This window comes from Pseudonaja textilis, chromosome Z, assembly GCF_049901715.1.
Source record: "Pseudonaja textilis isolate UNSWEBS1 chromosome Z, rPseTex1.2, whole genome shotgun sequence".
Lineage (NCBI taxonomy): Eukaryota > Metazoa > Chordata > Lepidosauria > Squamata > Elapidae > Pseudonaja > Pseudonaja textilis.
Window position 1 is genome coordinate 125,120,387 of NC_142008.1, and position 18,892 is coordinate 125,139,278.

Genomic DNA, 18,892 nt, shown 5'->3' on the forward strand with positions numbered 1-18,892 from the left:
TTCCCTAACCCCAACTCAACTCATCCCAACTCAATTGAAATTAATCTAAGCCAACCCAACTCAATTCAACCCAACTCTCAACCTAATTTCACCTTACTCAACCCAACCCAACCCAACCCACCCTAGTCCAACTCAACCCAATTCATGAATTAGTGCATTTAAGTCATGATATATGTGATGTCCCTGTCTCTTTCTTTCTGGGGACACCAATAAGCTGGGAGTTGAAGTTCACACCTCTTAAAGTAGACAAAGTTGACAAATACTAAGCAGGTAGTCTGCTGATAACTAGCCAGGTGAAAACGGATTGGGTGGGATGCTCAACCCAACGCCACAGATGAGCCCGTCACTCAACCGCCCTCTCTTCCCCACCTTGCAGGTAAACAATGTGAGCCTGGAGGACGTCATGCATGAAGATGCGGTGGCAGCTCTGAAGAACACCTTTGACGTTGTGTACCTGAAGGTGGCCAAGCCCACCACCCTTGACTTGAATGACTCTTATGCGCCCCCTGACCTCACTTCCTGTGAGTGGCTTCCTGCTCCTTCCTCTTCATCTCTCCACCTTCCCCCTCTTAGAGAACCTCATAACAGAGGTATCCCTGGTCGATTATGGCCTTGAGAAGGACTGTGGATGCTCCAGAGGAGACCCATCTAAACATCATATGTGCAAAAATGGGGGATATATATATATATTTATTTATTTATTCATTTTTTTAAAAAAAAAGATTGATTTTCTATTAAATACATTTCTCAGTGCTTAATAAACATTGTGTTGGCTGGGTATTTCATTTGCTTAACCATACAAATTGACACTCTTAATTTCCACTCCGTTCTTCCCAACCATTGATAACATAAATCCCATGTCTGATCATATTCCACATCTTCCGTCTGTCTAATTTTTCAATGTCAGTCTATCCTTTTCTGCGCAATCTGGTATCTTCCTGGCTATCTCTTCTTCTCGTGGTATATCTTCATTTTTCCAGTATTGTATTTCCAGTATAATCCTCACTGCTGTTAAGACGTGCAATATTAAATACATATTCCTTATCCATTTTTCCCCCTGATATTTTATCCAATAAAAACATTTCAGATCTCGAATCTACATGTTTCCCAGTATTTTTAATAATTGGAGAGCTTCACTGGTCTTTAAAAAAAATACATTAGTGCCTAAATCAGTGAAATGTTGGAAATATCATGAGATACCTGGATCATATTATCATAGGTGATAGACATGCACAGAAGCTAAAAGATATTGGACAAAATACATACTTGGTTGGAAAAGATGACAAAACGGCAACATATAGATTTAAAGCCCGATATATTTTTATTGGGGATTTTACCCGAGAACTATAGTAAAGAAATGACATATTTAATTATACATATATTAACAGCAGCTAGAATTGTATTTGCTCAAAAATGGAAAAATGGAAAGGTTGGAGGAGGAGGTGATTAAGAAAATATTGTAATGTGCAAAAATGAGTAGATTCACGTTGGCAGTTAGAGAACAAGAAGAAACGGAATATTATATGATTTGGGATTTATTTTATAAATGGTTGGAAGATGTAGTAAGAAATTAAATGATATTGTTAATAATGATATGTAATAATGAAAAGGTTGTAATATGAATGTAAACTTACCAAGAAATGTATGCAAATATCAATATTTGCACAAGGTATATATTCACCCAGTCGACACACTGTATAACTGAAAGATGGCTTTATTTATTTTTAAATAAAAATAAAAAACGTTAATATGTATGTATGTGTGTGTATGTATGTATGTATATGTATATATATATGTGTGTGTGTGTGTGTGTGTGTTTTCTGAGGTTCTCACGGGTATTTGTATGTGGATCTTTGGTTGTTGGGTTTCTCCTGCGTAAGATTCGAGTATCTAGGCACGCTTTCAATGAAGTCTCATTCATCATCTTCAGGCTTCTGTCTTCGGCTCTGTGCTTCTCAGAGTGACGTGATCTCACATCACCACATTCTCACATCACTCTGAGAAGCACAGAGCCAAGACAGAAGCCTGAAGATGATGAATGAGACTTCATTGAAACGTTGCCTAGATACTTCAATCTTACGCGGGAGAAACCCGAACAACCAAAGATCCACATATATATATTTATTTATTAGTGGCCACTAGTAAGCAATATTTTTTTAGACTTGTGCAAATTCTGAATTAAAGGTTTTTGACTCTGCAAAATGATACCTCCCCCTTCTAAAACAAAACAGATAAGTAATAAACAGGTATGAGTACAAATAAACGGGAAGACTGGGACAGGGACGGTAGGCACGCTGGTGCGCTTATGCACGCCCCTTTACAGACCCCTTAGGAATGGGGTGAGGTCCACGGTAGACAGTTTAAGGTTAAAAGTTTTTTGGGGGTGGGGTGGTGTTGAGGATGTAACAACAGGTGAGTTCCAGGCATTGACCACACTTGTTGCTGAAGTCGTGTTTTCTGCAATCGAGTTTGGAGCGGTTTACTTGGAGTTTGTACCTCTATTGTTTGCCCGTGTGCTATGTGGTTGAAGCTGAAGTAGTCGTTGACAAGTAGGACATTGTAATGGGTAATTTTATATACAATGCTTACTTAGGTCAGACCGAAAGTGGCGTAGTTCTAGGTGGTCTAAGCCTAAAATTTCAAGTCTGGTGGCATAAGGGATTTGATAAGTATTTTAATTTGGCCGCCAGGTGCCATGTAAATTCAATAAATCCTTTCTTTCTTTCTTTCTTTCTTTCTTTCTTTCTTTCTTTCTTTCTTTCTTTCTTTCTTTCTTTCTTCTTCTTCTTCTTCTTCTTCTTCTTCTTCTTCTTCTTCTTCTTCTTCTTCTCCTCCTCCTCCTCCTCCTCCTCCTCCTCCTCCTCCTCTTCTTCCCTTCTCCTCCTCCTCCTCCTCCTCCTCCTCCTCCTCCTCTTCCTCTTCCTCTTCCTCCTCCTCCTCTTCTTCTCCTTCTCCTTCTCCTCCTTCTCCTTCTCCTTCTTCTTCATTATTAGCTTACTCCCATCACCTAGATAACGAAATCGGTCATCAGAGTTACCTGGGTTCCGACTACCCACAAGCCATGACACCCACCTCTCCCCGGAGGTACTCCCCCATTCCGAAAGAACTGATGGGGGAGGAAGATATTCCCAGGTAAGTGCTGGCTCCGCCTCCTGGGGGTGTGTGGCCTCCCCCCCCACCTGCCGCAGAGCCTTGGCAGAGCCATTTGCTGAACGCAATTGTGGGCACCAAGGACGGTGAACTGGTCTGCTTGTATTGGCGGTCCTGTGGAATGGATCGGGGTTTGGTGCCCAACCTTTCAAAAAGACAGTTTCGGTTTGGAGTTGAAAGCAGGAGGCTACCGAGATGCCAGGAGGCCTGGAGAGGAGGATGGAAAGGATTTAGGTGTGGGTTTAGCCTGTTGTTGGTCCGCCAGCTGGCAGCAGAGTCAGACAGTGGGGAGGAACGTGGGCCAGTCCTGGAGCCTGGGGGAGGAGGGATCTTCATCTGACACAGCGATGGGGCCAGAGCCATCTGGGAGTTATATGTCGACTCCGGAGCCTCCAGAATCTGACAGCAGCGAGGAAGAGGAGCAGGGGGAGCCTGTTCCCAGTGCGCGTATGCACAGAGCTGCCAGAAGGGCAAGAACAGTTAAGACAAAAGGGGCGACTCGGGAGTAAGGCTTGGAGGTGATCGGCCCCTCCCATAAGACATAAAGGAGGAGCAAAGGGACAGGAGCCTTTGCAGGAAGCAACTTTCGTTCGTTCTAGTCGGCTTGAACTCTGAAGCTCCGTGTTGACTTTGTGCTCCGTTTGGCCTTGTACAGCTAATGGGCCCTTTAGTCGTCGGCAGCATTTCAAGGCAGATAAAAGTGGGTGCTTATCAGACTTATCCCGAAGGAATGTGGCAGAACTTCTATTTGGGATAAAAACCAACCGTTTTGGGGGACTAAGAGCTTGACTGTTGAGTGTCTCAGGAAGTCATTGGTCAGAACAAGGCCAAGCAGAGATCCGGGTACAAATTTAATGATCTGAACGAGTTAGGAAAGAAGGCCAAGGATGGAATCGGGTTGGATGTCAGGAAGAGCGGAAGCCGTTCCAAACTCAGCCACTGGAAGGCGGGTGGACTTCAACTCCAAGAGTGCCCCCTTCCCCCGCCGCCAGCCATCGGGGGAGCGGGGTCGAACTAGATGACCTCCCAAGAACCGCACGCGCGCGCACACACCCCCTCCTTTCTTCCCGCTCCAGGGAACCCCGTCGCATCGTGATCCACCGTGGCTCGACAGGCCTGGGGTTCAATATTGTGGGGGGCGAAGACGGCGAGGGTATTTTCATCTCTTTCATCCTGGCCGGAGGACCAGCTGACCTCAGCGGAGAACTTCGGAAAGGGGACCAGATTCTATCAGTAAGACCCTCCCCCACTCCACTCCTCCCTCCGAGGGCCGGACCGGGAGGGGTGGCTGGCTGAACCAGAATAACCCGGATAAGTAGTATAATGAGCATAAGGCTGCTTATTAGGCTTATTATACTGCTCTTTGTTATACTGCTAATTAGAATATATATTTATTATAATAGTCATTACACTGTTTACATATATTTATTTTGCTACTTATTATACAATATATATAACATTTATTATACCGCTATTTATTATACTCATTATACTGCTTATTATACTAAATATATTTATTATAATGTTTATTATACTACTTATTATACTATATATTTTTATATTATTCATTATACTGCTTATTATACATATACATATATATATAAATAATACCAAAATAAAATAATTAAATGAACAAAGTAAAATAAAATAAGACTAAAATAAAATGAAAGTTTAATAAAGTACTTATTATACTATAGTACTATAGTATTATTATACTATTATACTACTATACTTATACTATAGTACTATAGTATAGTACTTATTATACTATATATATATATATATTATTCATTATACTGCTTATTATACATATACATATATATATATATATATATATAATATTAAAATAAAATAATAAAATGAATAAAATAAAATAAGTAAAATAAAATGAAAGATTATTCTAATACTTATACTATATATTTATATTATTCATTATACTGCATATATATTTTCTTAAGTTTTCGCAGGTATTTATATGTATGGTATTCAGCTTTGTTCGGGTATTTTCCCACGTCATTGTAGTTGTGCTTTTAAAGTTGTAGCAACGTTTCGGCAGAATCTCATCTGCCATCATCAGGCTTCTGTTTTGTGTTCGTCTGTGAGTCAGACTTTTACAGCCGTTTCTGTTTTAAATTTGGGGCTAGCCTACTGCTGTGCCAGAATGGTTTTTTCTTCATCCTGATTGGTTGGGAGTCTTGGTCTGTGTTTGTTGGTCTTGGAGTTTGCTGTGTTCTGCTTGATTGGTGTTTCTAATACCTTCTGTCTGTTATGTGCCTTCTTTGTGTCTTGATTGGCTGGCAGCATTGTGTTCCTGTATTGGAGGCTTTTAGTGCAGCTTGGCTCTGAGTAAACGGACGGCTATCATTTATTAGGAAGCTAGGTTTCACCTGGGTGCCTGGTTGGGGTGTGTTTGAGCTGGAGGTATCAGGGGGATCTGTCTGTGCCCAGGTGTTTGCCTGACTTGTGGTGTGGAGATTGTTTTGTTTGAGAGTGCAGGCTTCCAAATGATTGACAGTCTGGTGGAATCATCTCTTCTATTCATGCTGTCTGGTCTTTTTTCAATCTCTATGGCTTCTCTGATAATTCTGTGGCTGGGGTTTTCTATAGTGGCCAGGGTTTTGGTGCCATTGAAGTCGATGCTATGACCTGTGGCTTTCATGTGTTGGACTAGTGAGGACGTGTGTTCCAGCTTTTATACTGAATTTTTGTGTTCATCCAGGCGGGTACTTATTCTTCTATTGGTCTGTCCAATGTATGTGGCCGGGCATGATGCACAGGGGACTTCATATATGCCTTGGTTTTCCAGGTCAATTTTGTCTTTGGGGTTTCTAAGGATGGCTGCTATTTTTCTGTCTGTTTTGAAGGCAGTCTTGATGTGATGCCTGTGTAGTATCTTACTGATTTTGTCTGTAGTACCTCTTATGTAGGGCAGGTCAGCTGTTCCATAGGTCTGTTTAGCTTCTAGGTCTCCATTATGTCTCTGTGTTTTTGTGGATCAAGCCGGTGATTTTGCTTTTGTGGAAGCCGTTGGCTGTCAGTCCTTTAGTCAGGGTGCCTAGTTCAGTCTTTATGTGTGTCTTGTCCGCCAGGCGTTTGGTTCTGGCAATTAGTGTTTTGGCCACGGAGTTTATCTGTGCTGGGGGGTGGGGGGTGGGATTGGGCGTTGTGGTAGTGGTTGGTGGGTGTTTTCTTCTGGTATATGGTGTGTCCTAGTGTGCCATCTGTTTTTTTGTGATTAGTACATCTAGGAATGGTAGTTGTTTGTTTGTTTCCGTTTCCATAGTGAACTTGATTTTGGGGTGTGTGCTGTTTGTTCTCTCAGAATAAGTACCCGCCTGGATGAACACAAAAATGCAGTAAAAAAGCTGGAACACACGTCCTCACTAGTCCAGCACATGAAAGCCACAGGTCATAGCATCGACTTCAATGGCACCAAAACCCTAGCCACGATAGAAAACCTCAGCCACAGAATCATCAGAGAAGCCATAGAGATTGAAAAAAGACCTGAAAGCATGAATAGAAGAGATGATTCCACCAGACTGTCAATCATTTGGAAGCCTGCACTCACAAACAAAAAAATCTCCACACCACAAGCCAGGCAAACACCTGGGCACAAACAGATCCCCCCTGATACCTCCAGCTCAAACACACCCCAACCAGGCACCCAGGTGAAACCTAGCTTCCTAACAAATGATAGCTGCCCATTTACTCGGAGCCAAGCTGCACTAAAGTACTCCAATATAGGAACACAATGTTGCCAGCCAATCAAGACACAAAAAGAGCCACAAAACAGACAGAAGATATTAGAAACACCAATCAAGCAGAACACAGCAAACTCCAAGACCAATAAACACAGACCAAGACTCCCAACCAATCAGGATGAAGAAAAAACCATTCTGGCACAGCAGTAGGCTAGCCCCAAATTTAAAACAGAAACGGCTGTGAAAGCCTGACTCTCAGACGAACCCAATACAGAAGCCTGATGATGGCAGATGAGATTCTGCCGAAACGTTGCTACAACTTTAAAAGCACAACTACAATGACGTGGGAAAATACCCGAACAAAGCTGAATACCATACACACACACACACACACACACACACACACACACACACGCACGCACACACACATTAAACTAAAATAATTAAATGAATAAAGTAAAATAAAATGAAATATTAAAATGTGATAAAATGAAATATTCTTATTCCTTTTCCCATTCCATTCTAGAGCGTCTCTGGTGGTTGTGGGAATAAAAATCATAGAAAAGCATTCTATGCTATGCTCTGATATTCTGTATAGAATAGAATAACCGTGTTGGAAGGGCCCTTGGAGGTCTTCTAGTCCAACCCCCTGCCTAGGCGGGAAACCCTACACCACTTCAGACAAAATGGTTATCCAACATCTTTTTATAAACTTCCAGGGCATTAGCTAATAATATATTATACCGCTTAATATACATAACAGTTATTATACTGCTTATTATACTTCTTATATATTTTAATAAGCAGTGTGCTAACAGAGTCCTCGGTTCCATAAGTGGTGGCAGAGAATCAAAACGACACAAAGGATTAGCACCGCTTTGTAAAGCCTTAGTAAGGCCACCTCTGGAATCCTGCATCCACTTTTGGTCATCGCACATTACAAACAAGACTTTGGAAAAAGCGCAGAGAAGAGCAGCTAAGAGGATTAAAGGCCCGGAGACTAAAACACGTGAAGAGAGGTTGCAGGATTTGGGTTTGGCTAGTCTGGAGAAGACTTCGGGGGGGTGGGGGTCGGGAGACATGATTGGAGCATTCCAGTATTTGGGGGGGCTGCCCCAAAGAAGTGGGGTGGGGTGTCAAACTATTCTCCAAAGCTCCCGAAGGCAGGACAAGAAGCAACGGAGGGAAACTGATCAAGGAGAGATCCAGACCTAGAAATAAGGAGAAATTTGCTAACTTCGAGGATAATCAACCTGCGGAACTGCTCGCCACCAGAAGTTGTGGCTGCTCCATCCCTGGAGGTTTTTAAGAAGAGACTGCACAGCCACTTGTCTCACATTGTATATGGTCTCCTGCCTAAGCCAAGGGTTGGACTAGAAGACCTCCGAGGTCCCTTCCAACTCTATTCTTGATGGGTTATGTAACCTCTCCTGACAGGTCAACGGCGTGGATCTCAGGAACGCTACTCACGAGCAAGCCGCCATCGCTCTGAAAAACGCCGGCCAGACCGTCACCATTATCGCCCAGTATAAGCCAGATGGTAAGATTTTTTGTTTGAGAAACACACGAGAGGCTATGGGAGATTGGGGTGGGGTGGGAGTTGAAATGAACCCGTCAAACTTGGAAAGGGTGGGTTTTTTTTTTTTAAAGAAATGATGATTTGTGAGATTTCCCGGTGGTGTTTCATCCTTTCATCCTGGTTAGTTATGACTGTACTTCCATCCAGCTGAGGACGAATGGGGTGGAAATGTGGGGAAAATGTGTAGTTTTAAATCAGATAACAGATAACAGTTGGAAGGGACCTTGTAGGTCATCTAGTCCAACCCCATCCAATCCTCCCCCTCCCCAATTTTCTTAGGACTGCTGAGGGAGGAAGATGGAAACAGGGGTGTCTTTGGGGTTGGGAGGTACGTGCATCAATACAGGGCGTCCCCTTAAAGTTCCCAAGGTTGAATTCTGAGAGTTGAAATCCTCACCTCTTAAAAGTCCCCAAGGTTGAATTCTGAGAGTTGAAATCCTCACCTCTTAAAAGTTCCCAAGGTTGAAGTCCACCCCTCTTAAAGTTCCCAAGGTTGAATTCTGGGAGTTGAAGTCCTCACCTCTTAAAGTTCCCAAGGTTGAATTCTGAGAGTTGAAATCCTCACCTCTTAAAGTTCCCAAGGTTGAATTCTGAGAGTTGAAATCCTCACCTCTTAAAGTTCCCAAGGTTGAATTCTAAGAGTTGAAATCCTCACCTCTTAAAGTTCCCAAGGTTGAATTCTGAGAGTTGAAATCCTCACCTCTTAAAGTTCCCAAGGTTGAATTCTGAGAGTTGAAATCCTCACCTCTTAAAGTTCCCGAGGTTGAATTCTGAGAGTTGAAATCCTCACCTCTTAAAGTTCCCAAGGTTGAATTCTGAGAGTTGAAATCCTCACCTCTTAAAGTTCCCAAGGTTGAATTCTGAGAGTTGAAATCCTCACCTCTTAAAGTTCCCAAGGTTAAATTCTGGGAGTTGAAGTCCTCATCTCTTAAAATGTTGAATGCTGGTAGTTGAAGTCCTCGCCTCTTAAAAGTTCTCACCTTTGAATTCTGGGAGTTCAAGTCCCCATCTCTTAAATATCCCAAAGGTTGAATTCTGGGAGTTGAAGTCCTCACCTCTTAAAGTTCCCAAGGTTGAATTCTGAGAGTTGAAATCCTCACCTCTTAAAAGTTCCCACATTTGAATTCTGGGAGTTCAAGTCTTCACCTCTTCAAAATTCCCAGGGTTGAATTCTGGGAGTTGAAGTCCGTGCCTCTTAAATTTCCAAAAGTTGCGAAGAACTAGACTAGATGATCTTTGGGGTCATCACCCACTCACCCCCATTCCCTGATCTCTCCCCTTCTAGAATACAGCCGCTTTGAGGCCAAGATCCACGATCTCCGGGAACAACTAATGAACAGCAGTTTGGGTTCAGGAACCGCGTAAGCTTCGGAGTAACCCCAAGAGGGGCTTCTATATCCGGTGAGCTCCCCAGTCCTTAGGACCCCCTTCCCTGAGTCCAGGGGTCTCCCGCCCAAAACTCAGTGGGGCTGCGAACAGTGTTATTATTATTTTTTAAAAAAATAATAACCTGGGGGCTTTCCTGATGGCGTTTCATCCTTTCATATTCGTGTTTTTGAGGTTGGCCAAGATTGGTTGGAACCTGCTGAGAGGAAGGGAGGGGAATGGCTAGAGAAAATGTCCGGCCTCTTTCGTTGCTAAGCAAAGCACCCAATTGGCTTTCATGCCTAAGGCGGGACTAGAACTCCCAGTCACCTGGTGATTGGCCCCAAAGTCACCCAGCTGGCTTTCATGCCTAAGGCGGGACTAGAACTCCCAGTCACCTGGTGATTGGCCCCAAAGTCACCCAGCTGGCTTTCATGCTTAAGGCGGGACTAGAACTCTCAGTCACCTGGTGATTGGCCCCAAAGTCACCCAGCTGGTTTTCATGCTTAAGGCGAGACTAGAACTCTCAGTCACCTGGTGATTGGCCCCAAAGTCACCCAGCTGGCTTTCATGCCTTAAGGCGGGACTAGAACTCACCGTCTCCTGGTGATTGGCCCCAAAGTCACCCAGCTGGCTTTCATGCCTAAGGCAGGACTAGAACTCACCGTCTCCTGGTGATTGGTCCAAAGTCACCCAGCCGGCTTTCATGCCTAATGAAGAACTAGAATTCCCCGTCTCCTGGTGTCTAGCTGGATGCTTTCGCCACTAGACCAAACTAAACAGAAAATGCTAATTTTAAGAAACATTTTAAACTTATTTAGTAAATTGATACGCCAGCCACCTCACTGTCGAACGACTTTACAGGAAGGGGGAGACTTCGAGGCAGACCTTAACTCACTCCGCGATCTTTTGGCCGCCTCGACTCTACGCCCACCCACCCCCCATAATCCCCCCATAATATACCCACCACCGATGTTGGGGTTCAAATTTTTTTTTTAAACAACCGGTTTTGTGGGCGTGGCTTATTTGGTGGGTGTGGCTTGGTGATCCTGCGGGCATGGCTTTGGTGGTCACGTGATTGGGCGGGCGTGGGCTTGGTGGCCACGTGACTGGGTAGACGTGGCTTAGTCATGTGACCGAGTGGGTGTGGCCGACTTAATGTCACTCCCGTCACGGCCTGCCTCGCCTGGCCCCTCCCTTCCCCGCCATTCCTTGCGCCCGCCCCCAACCCCGCCTCAACTTTATCTACAGTTCTGTAAAAATGTTGCTCACCTTTTTCTGACTTTTATTATCTGCATACTATAGATGTACTTTCATGGACCACTGAGAGGAGGAAATGGCTCACAGGCTTTGCCCAAGAGTGCGATAGGCGACAGGCTTTTAAGGGGCTGCCAGAAAGAGGAAGGGGGGGTGGGGGTCAATGTATATTTTTTTCCCCAAAGAAGGCAGAAGGCAAACGAGAAGCCATGGATGGAAACTGAACAAAGAGAGAAGCGACCTAAAACTAAGGAGGAACTTGCTGACAGTAAGGATAATTAACCAGTGAACCTGCTTGCGCCCAGAAGTTCTGGGTGCTCGATCAATCACTGGAAGTTTTTGAGAAAAGACGGGACAGGGTTCCCCCCACAAGGTCCCTTCTAAGTGTTATTCCGTTATCCCGACACTTTTCCCAGGACCTCCACTCAAGAGTTTGGCGTCCTCGGTTTTCCTGCCTGAGCAGGAGGTTGGACTAGAAGACCTCCAAAGTCCCTTTAAACACACATGTACTTAGGCTCTGGACTATAGACTGCATGTAAACCCTGAAGAATATGTGGTAGCCCTGGGCAAAAGGAAGGCAGTAGAATCACTCTAGGTGCAGGGACGGTGTAAAATATTAACACGTGATACATAATGGAACAATGAAAAATAACAGCACAGAGTTTTCTCTGTCTCTGTCTCTCTCTCTCCCTTCCTATTTCTTTTTCTTTCTTTCTCTTTCTTTGTCTCTCTCTCTCTCACACACACACACACACACCACACAGACACTCTCTCTATTTTTCTTTCTTTCTTTCTTTCTTTCTTTCTTTCTTTCTTTCTTTCTTTCTTTCCTTCCTTCCTTCCTTCCTTCCTTCCTTCCTTCCTTCCTTCCTTCTTTCCTTCCTTCCTTCTTTCTTTCTCTCCCTTTTTCTTTCTTGTTCTTCCTTCCTTTCTTTCTTTCTTTCTTTCTTTCTTTCTTTCTTTCTTTCTTTCTTTCTTTCCTTCCTTCCTTCCTTCCTTCTTTCTTTTTTTTCTTTCTTTCTTTCGTTCTTTCTTTCTTTCCTTCCTTCCTTCTTTCTTTCCTTCCTTCCTTCTTTCTTTCTCTCCCTTCCTCTTTCTTTCGTTCTTTCTTTCCTTCCTTCTTTCTTTCTTTCCTTCCTTCTTTCTTTCTCTCCCTTCCTCTTTTCTTTCTTTCTTTCTTTCCTTCCTTCCTTCCTTCCTTCCTTCCTTCCTTCCTTCCTTCCTTCCTTCCTTCCTTCCTTCCTTCCTTCCTTCCTTCCTTCCTTCCTTCTCTCCCTTCTCTCCCTTCCTCTTTCTTTCTTTCTTTCTCACACACACACCCCTGTCCGCCTCCATTCCCTCTCACTCCAGCCACTTTACTCACAAGGGGAAACGAATCCAGCCTTGGGGAAGTTTCGCAGGTTAACGAACACACGCGTTTGCGCTCATTCAAACTTCTCTGTGGCTGGATTTCCTCCCACGACCCCCCCCCCCAGCCTCCATTCCCTCTCACTCCAGGCACTTTACTCACAAGGGGAAGCAGATACTTCTACTGTCCACGAAGAATCCAGCCTTGGAGCAGTTTCGCAGGTTAACAGACCGCTGCCCCGCCCACAGTCGTGTGTTTTCAAGAGGCTGCAGGAAAACGCACGGCTAGGGCGGGGGAGCCGTCCTCCTTTAAGCCGGGGCAGCCAGCATCGGGCGGGCGGGGCAAGCGAGTGAGCGGAAACAGGGTGGCCGGGTTGGGGGGGCGTGGCCAGCCAGATGTTGCTACCGTTTTGGCGACCCGCGCCGAATCCTCGCTACCGGTTCGCCCGAGTAGGTGCGAACTGGCTGAATGCCACCTCTGCTACCCGCCCCTCCTTACCAAACAGGGCTCTCTTCGACTACGACAAGACCAAGGACTGCGGCTTCCTGAGCCAAGCTCTGAGTTTCCATTTCGGCGACGTCCTTCACGTCATCGACGCTTCCGACGAGGAATGGTGGCAGGCGCGGCGCGTCCATCCAGACGGCGACAGTGACGAGCTTGGATTCATTCCCAGCAAGAGGCGGTAAGAGGGATAAGGGGTGGGGGTGGTCTTTGGGGAGGGGGCTTTCAAAGTGGGGGTTCAGGAGACCCGAGAGAGGCAGGCCGTACACAGGGGTGGCATTCAAAAATGCCAGCAAACCCCGGTTCGCTGCTCTATTGCTGGGGCGTGGCCATGGTGGGCGTGGCCTACCGGAACTTTGGAAGGGGGTGTTTTTTGCCTTTCCCAGAGTCCTGAGGCTTCCTCAGGCCTCTGGGAGGGCAAAATGGCCTCCCCGGGATCCGGAAGCTGGAAAATGGCCTCCCCCGGGATCCGGAAGCTGGAAAATGGCCTCCCCCAGGATACGGAACGGCCATTTTTCGTCCTCCCAGAACCTCTGCACAGATCCTGCACTTACCTGCATGCAAACCAGGGTGCGTGGAGACTCCTGGGAGAGGTGGGCACGGCCAGCCGGTGAACCGGAGGTAAATTTAACAACCGGTTCTCTCAAACCGGATGAATCCCACCTTCCTGGCTGTGCACCCACCCATTAAAATGGGTTCGGACGTGGCCAAGCTGCCCAGTCTCGGAACATGTCTGTGATCTTGCCTGGTTGCACGGACGCCCCCCAAATTCTAAGCATTTGCACAGGTGTGCAAATCCCCTTCAAGATTTTGGCAGTGCGCGCTGTGTATAAATTGAGGTGCGAAATCGTCTCAGGGGATGCCGTAGCATCGGTGCGAAATCTTGCAAGGTGCTCGATACTCAACGATGAGATCCGGAGAAGGGGGGTTGTTTCGTGCCCTTTCGGGGTGGGTTTTTAAATGGCGGGGCAGCATCTTTGAGCTGTTGGAGAAGGTATCTAGGCTTTGGCGATTTTGGAGCGGGGGGGCTTAGAAGGAAGGCGTTGGGATCCCGACTGATGCTCCTTCTCCGTCTGCCTTCCGCAGGGTCGAGCGACGGGAGTGGACGAGGTTAAAAGCAAAGGTGAGCCCATCCCTGGCCTTGAGGAGCATCCCGACACAATTGAGGGGGGTCGTCTGTCAAGGGTTGAGGACTGCGAGAGAATATAGGAATTACTGGGACAAGTCGTTGGAATCTGGCCAAACTTGGTTTGATTACAGGTAGTTCTTGGGTTACGGCCGGTCATTCAGTGACGGTTTTGGACTTATTTTATGAAGTCATCCGAGCACTTGGCAGCTGGCTCGCATTTACAACCGGTGGCAGGGCCCGAAAACGACGGGATTGCCGTTGGCGAGTTTTCCTGCAGGCCTGCCCAGAAGGTCACTGGGGAAGACAGTAGGAATCGTTGCAAGTTGTTTGTGTTAGTTTTCCCCACTGGAGCCTCTACGCTCGCACTATCTCACTTCTTGCACACCTTCCCCAGGCTTCATCATCCCTTGCACACTCGCGCACCCTCCCTGAGCCTCGCTGCACTTTTCCACTGCCCATGCACCCTTCACAAACTTCACCATGTCCTCACACCCTCACACCACCCTCCCTCAGCCACACTATGCCTCCCACACACCCTTGGCGTGCCACACCTATCCTTGCCACACCTCCCCTGCCAGTCACACCCCGATGGGCACTGGCCACTTAACTCTACCCGCTGCCTGCTTGCAAACTCCTGGGATTTACAACTTCTTGCTCGGCCTCTGGTAGTAGAGCCAGCGGGAAGCCAAAAATAGTTCTCATCTGTGATTCGGCTAACAACCTCAGGCTGTGACCGCACGGATTACTAAGCAATGTGGGGCTCCTGCTCCCAAATTGTGGCCATAACTCAAGGACTACCTGTGACACCTATTGGTTGGCTTGCTGGCTGGGGGAATTCTGGGAGTGGAAGCCCACCAGGGTTCGAGGTATTGAGGTCAGGGGGGGGATCCAGCTCCGGCCAGGCGCACTTCTCTCCTTTTGGTCCCCCGCCATCTAACCTCAAATCTAGGCTTCAAATGGGAGTTAGTGTGCATGTGTGTGTGTGTGTGTGTGTGTGCAAAGCTCTCTTCGGCAGCTTGGGGAAAAAAACAACAACCTTTTCTCACGAGTCGGCTCAGTGTGGCAGTTTAGTGTCCGTGAAGCCAGCGCATCCGAGCAGGATACGGCGGATCTGTGTGTGTCCGGCTGGGCAGAGGGATGGGCTTTGTTGTCCCCCATCGAGAGGACTCCTCCAGGTGGGGTCCTTTGTCCTGGGAAGAAGCTGCCCACCCACAAACCCCCGTTTTAAAGGAGGAACATCCACACACACACCCCCAGCGCCCACGAATGCTCCGTGACAGAAATGGAGGCCTCTCTCTTTCTCTCTGCTCCTCCTGCTTTTCTCTTCCTTATTTTCTCTTCCTTCCTTCCTCCTCCAGGATCGGGGCCCTGGATCAGGCTCTCAAGGTGGGTGTGGCTCTCGGAGGCCCTTCTTCCTCCTCCTCCTTTGTCCACCTCTGGGAGGCCCCTCCCCTCCCTCTTCCGCCCGTCTCCTTCCCTGCTTGCAGTTGGTTTCTCTCCACTGTCCCTATTCTTCCTCCTCCTCCTCCTCTCCCTCCTCCTCTTCCTCTCCCCCTCCTCCTCTTCCCCTCCCTCCTCCTCCTCTTCTCCTCTTCCCCTTCCTCCTCTTCCCCTTCCTCCTCCCTCCTCCTCTTCCCCTTCCTCCTCCTCCTCTTCCTCCTCCTTCTTCCTCTCCTCCTCTCCCCCTTCCTCCTCCTCCTCTTCTCCTCTTCCCCTTCCTCCTCTTCCCCTCCCTCCTCCCTCCTCCTCTTTCCCTTCCTCCTCCCCTCCTCCTCTTCCTCTCCTCCTCTTCCCCTTCCTCCTCTTCCTCTTCTCCTCTTCCCCTTCCTCCTCTTCCCCTTCCTCCTCCTCCTCCTCTTCCCCTTCCTCCTCCTCTTCTTCCTCTTCTCCTCTTCCCCTTCCTCTTCCTCTCCTCCTCTTCCTCTCCTCCTCTTCCTCTCCTCTTCCCCTTCCTCCTCCTCTCCCTCCACCTCTCTTCCTCCTCCTCCTCTTCCTCTTCCTCCTCCCTCCTCCTCTTCCCTTCCTCCTCCTCCTCCTCTTCTCTTCTTCCCCTTCCTCCTCTTCCCCTTCCTCCTCCCTCCTCTCCCTCCACCTCTCTTCCTCCTCCTCTCCGCTTCCTCCTCCTCTCCTCTTCCTCCTTCTCTTTCTCCTCCTCCTCTCCTCTTCCTCCTCTTCCTCCTCCTCCTCTCCTCCTAGCACAAATCATGGTACCCGGGGAGCATCCTGCCAGGAAGAAAATTTGACCGCGCTCCCTACATTTCCTCCGCAGGTCGAGAGGACACCGTTTTGAGCTACGAAACTGTTGTGCAAATGGAAGGTGAGGGGGGGGGATAAAAACCTTTTTCATGGCTTCCTTGCTTGCTCCCCCCCCCCCCGAGGTTTCGTGGTCCCTGCTTGGTGCCAACTAAAAACATGCTCCCTTGGTCTTTTAAGAAAAAGGGAATGGGGGGAAAGAAGTACATTCCTCAAATGCTGCAGATAATTGCTAAGCAGCCGAAGATGTTGGCGCACAAGATTATTACTGGGGAGCACGGTTGATGACTCTTGGCTATGGAGGTGTCCCATCGGAGAATATACATCCAGGGGAGGTGGGGGGAAGACCAGGGTCAAGGGGGAAATGAGTGATGGATTTTAGTATCGGCTGCACCCAGATAACGCCAACAAGGCCGCTCCTAATAAATCGATTTTTTTTTAAACTCTGAGAGATGCGGCTAGAGACTAGTGATTTGAATGGGGGTGGATTTGTTGGAGCCCCGACACTTGGAGTTTTGCATTTCTCCCCCATTTCCAATCACGACGCCCCTTCCTCTCTTTTTAAACTTCTCCCCCTTTTCGTTCTAGTTCATTATGCCCGTCCGATCATTATTTTGGGGCCCACCAAGGACCGGGTGAATGATGACCTACTTTCTGAATTTCCAGACAAGTTTGGATCTTGCGTCCCACGTGAGTCCACCACAGAGGGGGTCTCTTCCCCCTCCCCACTTGTGGGGCGTGTGTGTGTGTGTGTGTGTGTGTGTGTGTGTGTGTGTGTGTGGAGGGGTTTCGGTCTCCGGATCTGGGGGAATGGATTTGGTGGGAGGCAAGAGGGCTGCTCCACCCTACGCAGGAAGGGAGTGAGCCCCCCCCCGCATCCTCCCTTGGCAGACACCACGCGGCCAAAACGGGAGTACGAAGTGGACGGCCGGGATTACCACTTTGTGGCTTCGCGGGAGAAGATGGAGAAGGACATCCAAAGCCACAAATTCATCGAGGCCGGGCAGTACAACAGCCACCTGTACGGGACGAGCGTCCAGTCTGTACGGGAGGTGGCTGAGCAGGTAGGTGGCACGAACACAGAGGCGAGGCGTGAGAGGGACAGGGAGAGAAAGAGCGGGGGAGCGTGAGAGATAGTGAGAGAGAAAGAGAGACAGGGAGAGAGGGAGGGCAGGGGGGAGAAAGAGGTGGGGAGAGAGAGAGGAGGAGAGAGAAAAAGAGAGGTGGAAGAGAGGGAGAGAGAAAGGGAAGGGAAGGAGAGAGAGGAGAGAACAAAAGAGGGTGAGAAAGAGAGGGAAGGATATAGAGAAAAAGTGGAGAGAGGCAGGGAGAGACAGAGAAAGAGGCAGGGAGAGAAGGAGAGAGAGAGAAGGAGATAGGAAGAGAGGCGGAGAAAGGGAGGGGAGAAAGAGAGACAGGGAGAGAAAGAGCGGGGAGCGTGAGAGAGAGAGAGAGAAGAGAGACAGGGAGAGAAGAGAGAGAGAGAGGAGAGAGGAAGGGCAGAGGGGAGAAAGAGTGAGAGAGGCAGAGATATAGGGAGAAAGAGGTGGGGAGAGAGAGGAGGAGGAGAGAGAGAAAGAGAGGTGGAAGAGAGGGAGGGAGAAAGAGGAGAGAAGGAGAGAGAGGAGAGAACAAAAGAGGGTGAGAAAGAGAGGGAAGGATATAGAGAAAAAGTGGAGAGAGGCAGGGAGAGACAGAGAAAGAGGCAGGGAGAGAAGGAGAGAGAGAGAAGGAGATAGGAAGAGAGGCGGAGAAAGGGAGGGGAGAAAGAGAGACAGGGAGAGGAAGAGCGGGGAGCGTGAGAGAGAGAGAGAAAGAGAGACAGGGAGAGAAAGAGAGAAAGAGAGAGGAGAGAGGAAGGGCAGAGGGGGAGAAAGAGTGAGAGAGGCAGAGATATAGGGAGAAAGAGGTGGGGGGAGAGAGAGGAGGAGAGAGAGAAAAGAGAGGTGGAAGAGAGGGAGGGAGAAAGAGAAGAGAAGGAGAGAGAGGAGAGAACAAAAGAGGGTGAGAAAGAGAGGGAAGGATATAGAGAAAAAGTGGAGAGAGGCAGGGAGAGACAGAGAAAGAGGCAGGGAGAGAAGGAGAGAGAGAGAGAAGGAGATAGGAAGAGAGGCGGAGAAAGGGAGGGGGAGAAAGAGAAAGAAGGAGAGAGAGAGATGGGGAGAGAAGGAGAGGAGGGAGAGAAAGAGAGAGAAAAAGAGGTGGAGAGAGAGGGGGACAGAGAGAAGAGAGAGAGAGAAAGAAAAAGAGGTGGAAGAGAGGGTCGGAGAGAGGGCGGGAAGGAGAGGGAGAAAGAAGAGAGGGGAGGAGAGGAGATAGAAAGAAAAAGAGGGAGAGAAAGAAAGAGGGCAGGATATAGAGAAAAAAGGTGGAAAGAGAGGCAGGGACAGAGAGGGGGGAGAGAGAAAGAATGAGAGAGAGAAAGAGACAGGGAGAGAAGGAGATAGGAAGAGAGGTGGAGAAAGGGAGGGAGAGAAAAAGAAAGAGAGAGACAGTGAGAGAAAGAGAGAGAGAGAAGGAGATAGGTGAGAAAGGGAGGGAGAGAAAAGAAAGAGAGAGAGAGGGAGAGAAAGAGAGAGAGAGGAGAGATAGGTGAGAAAGAGGGAGAG

The 18,892-nt window shown here is 47.8% G+C and overlaps 1 protein-coding gene across 1 annotated transcript in view; it reads left to right on the forward strand.

The window, feature by feature from the left end:
* The window catches only part of LOC113452970 (disks large homolog 4-like), a 46,569-nt gene that overhangs the window by 21,154 nt on the left and 6,523 nt on the right, over positions 1-18,892 (forward strand). Inside the window, 12 exon segments of the mRNA XM_087916429.1 lie at positions 377-521; positions 2,994-3,132; positions 4,227-4,383; positions 8,289-8,391; positions 9,716-9,792; positions 9,794-9,831; positions 12,906-13,082; positions 13,988-14,024; positions 15,389-15,416; positions 16,300-16,347; positions 16,872-16,973; positions 17,175-17,347. Coding sequence (XP_087772555.1) covers positions 377-521; positions 2,994-3,132; positions 4,227-4,383; positions 8,289-8,391; positions 9,716-9,792; positions 9,794-9,831; positions 12,906-13,082; positions 13,988-14,024; positions 15,389-15,416; positions 16,300-16,347; positions 16,872-16,973; positions 17,175-17,347 — 1,224 coding nt within the window.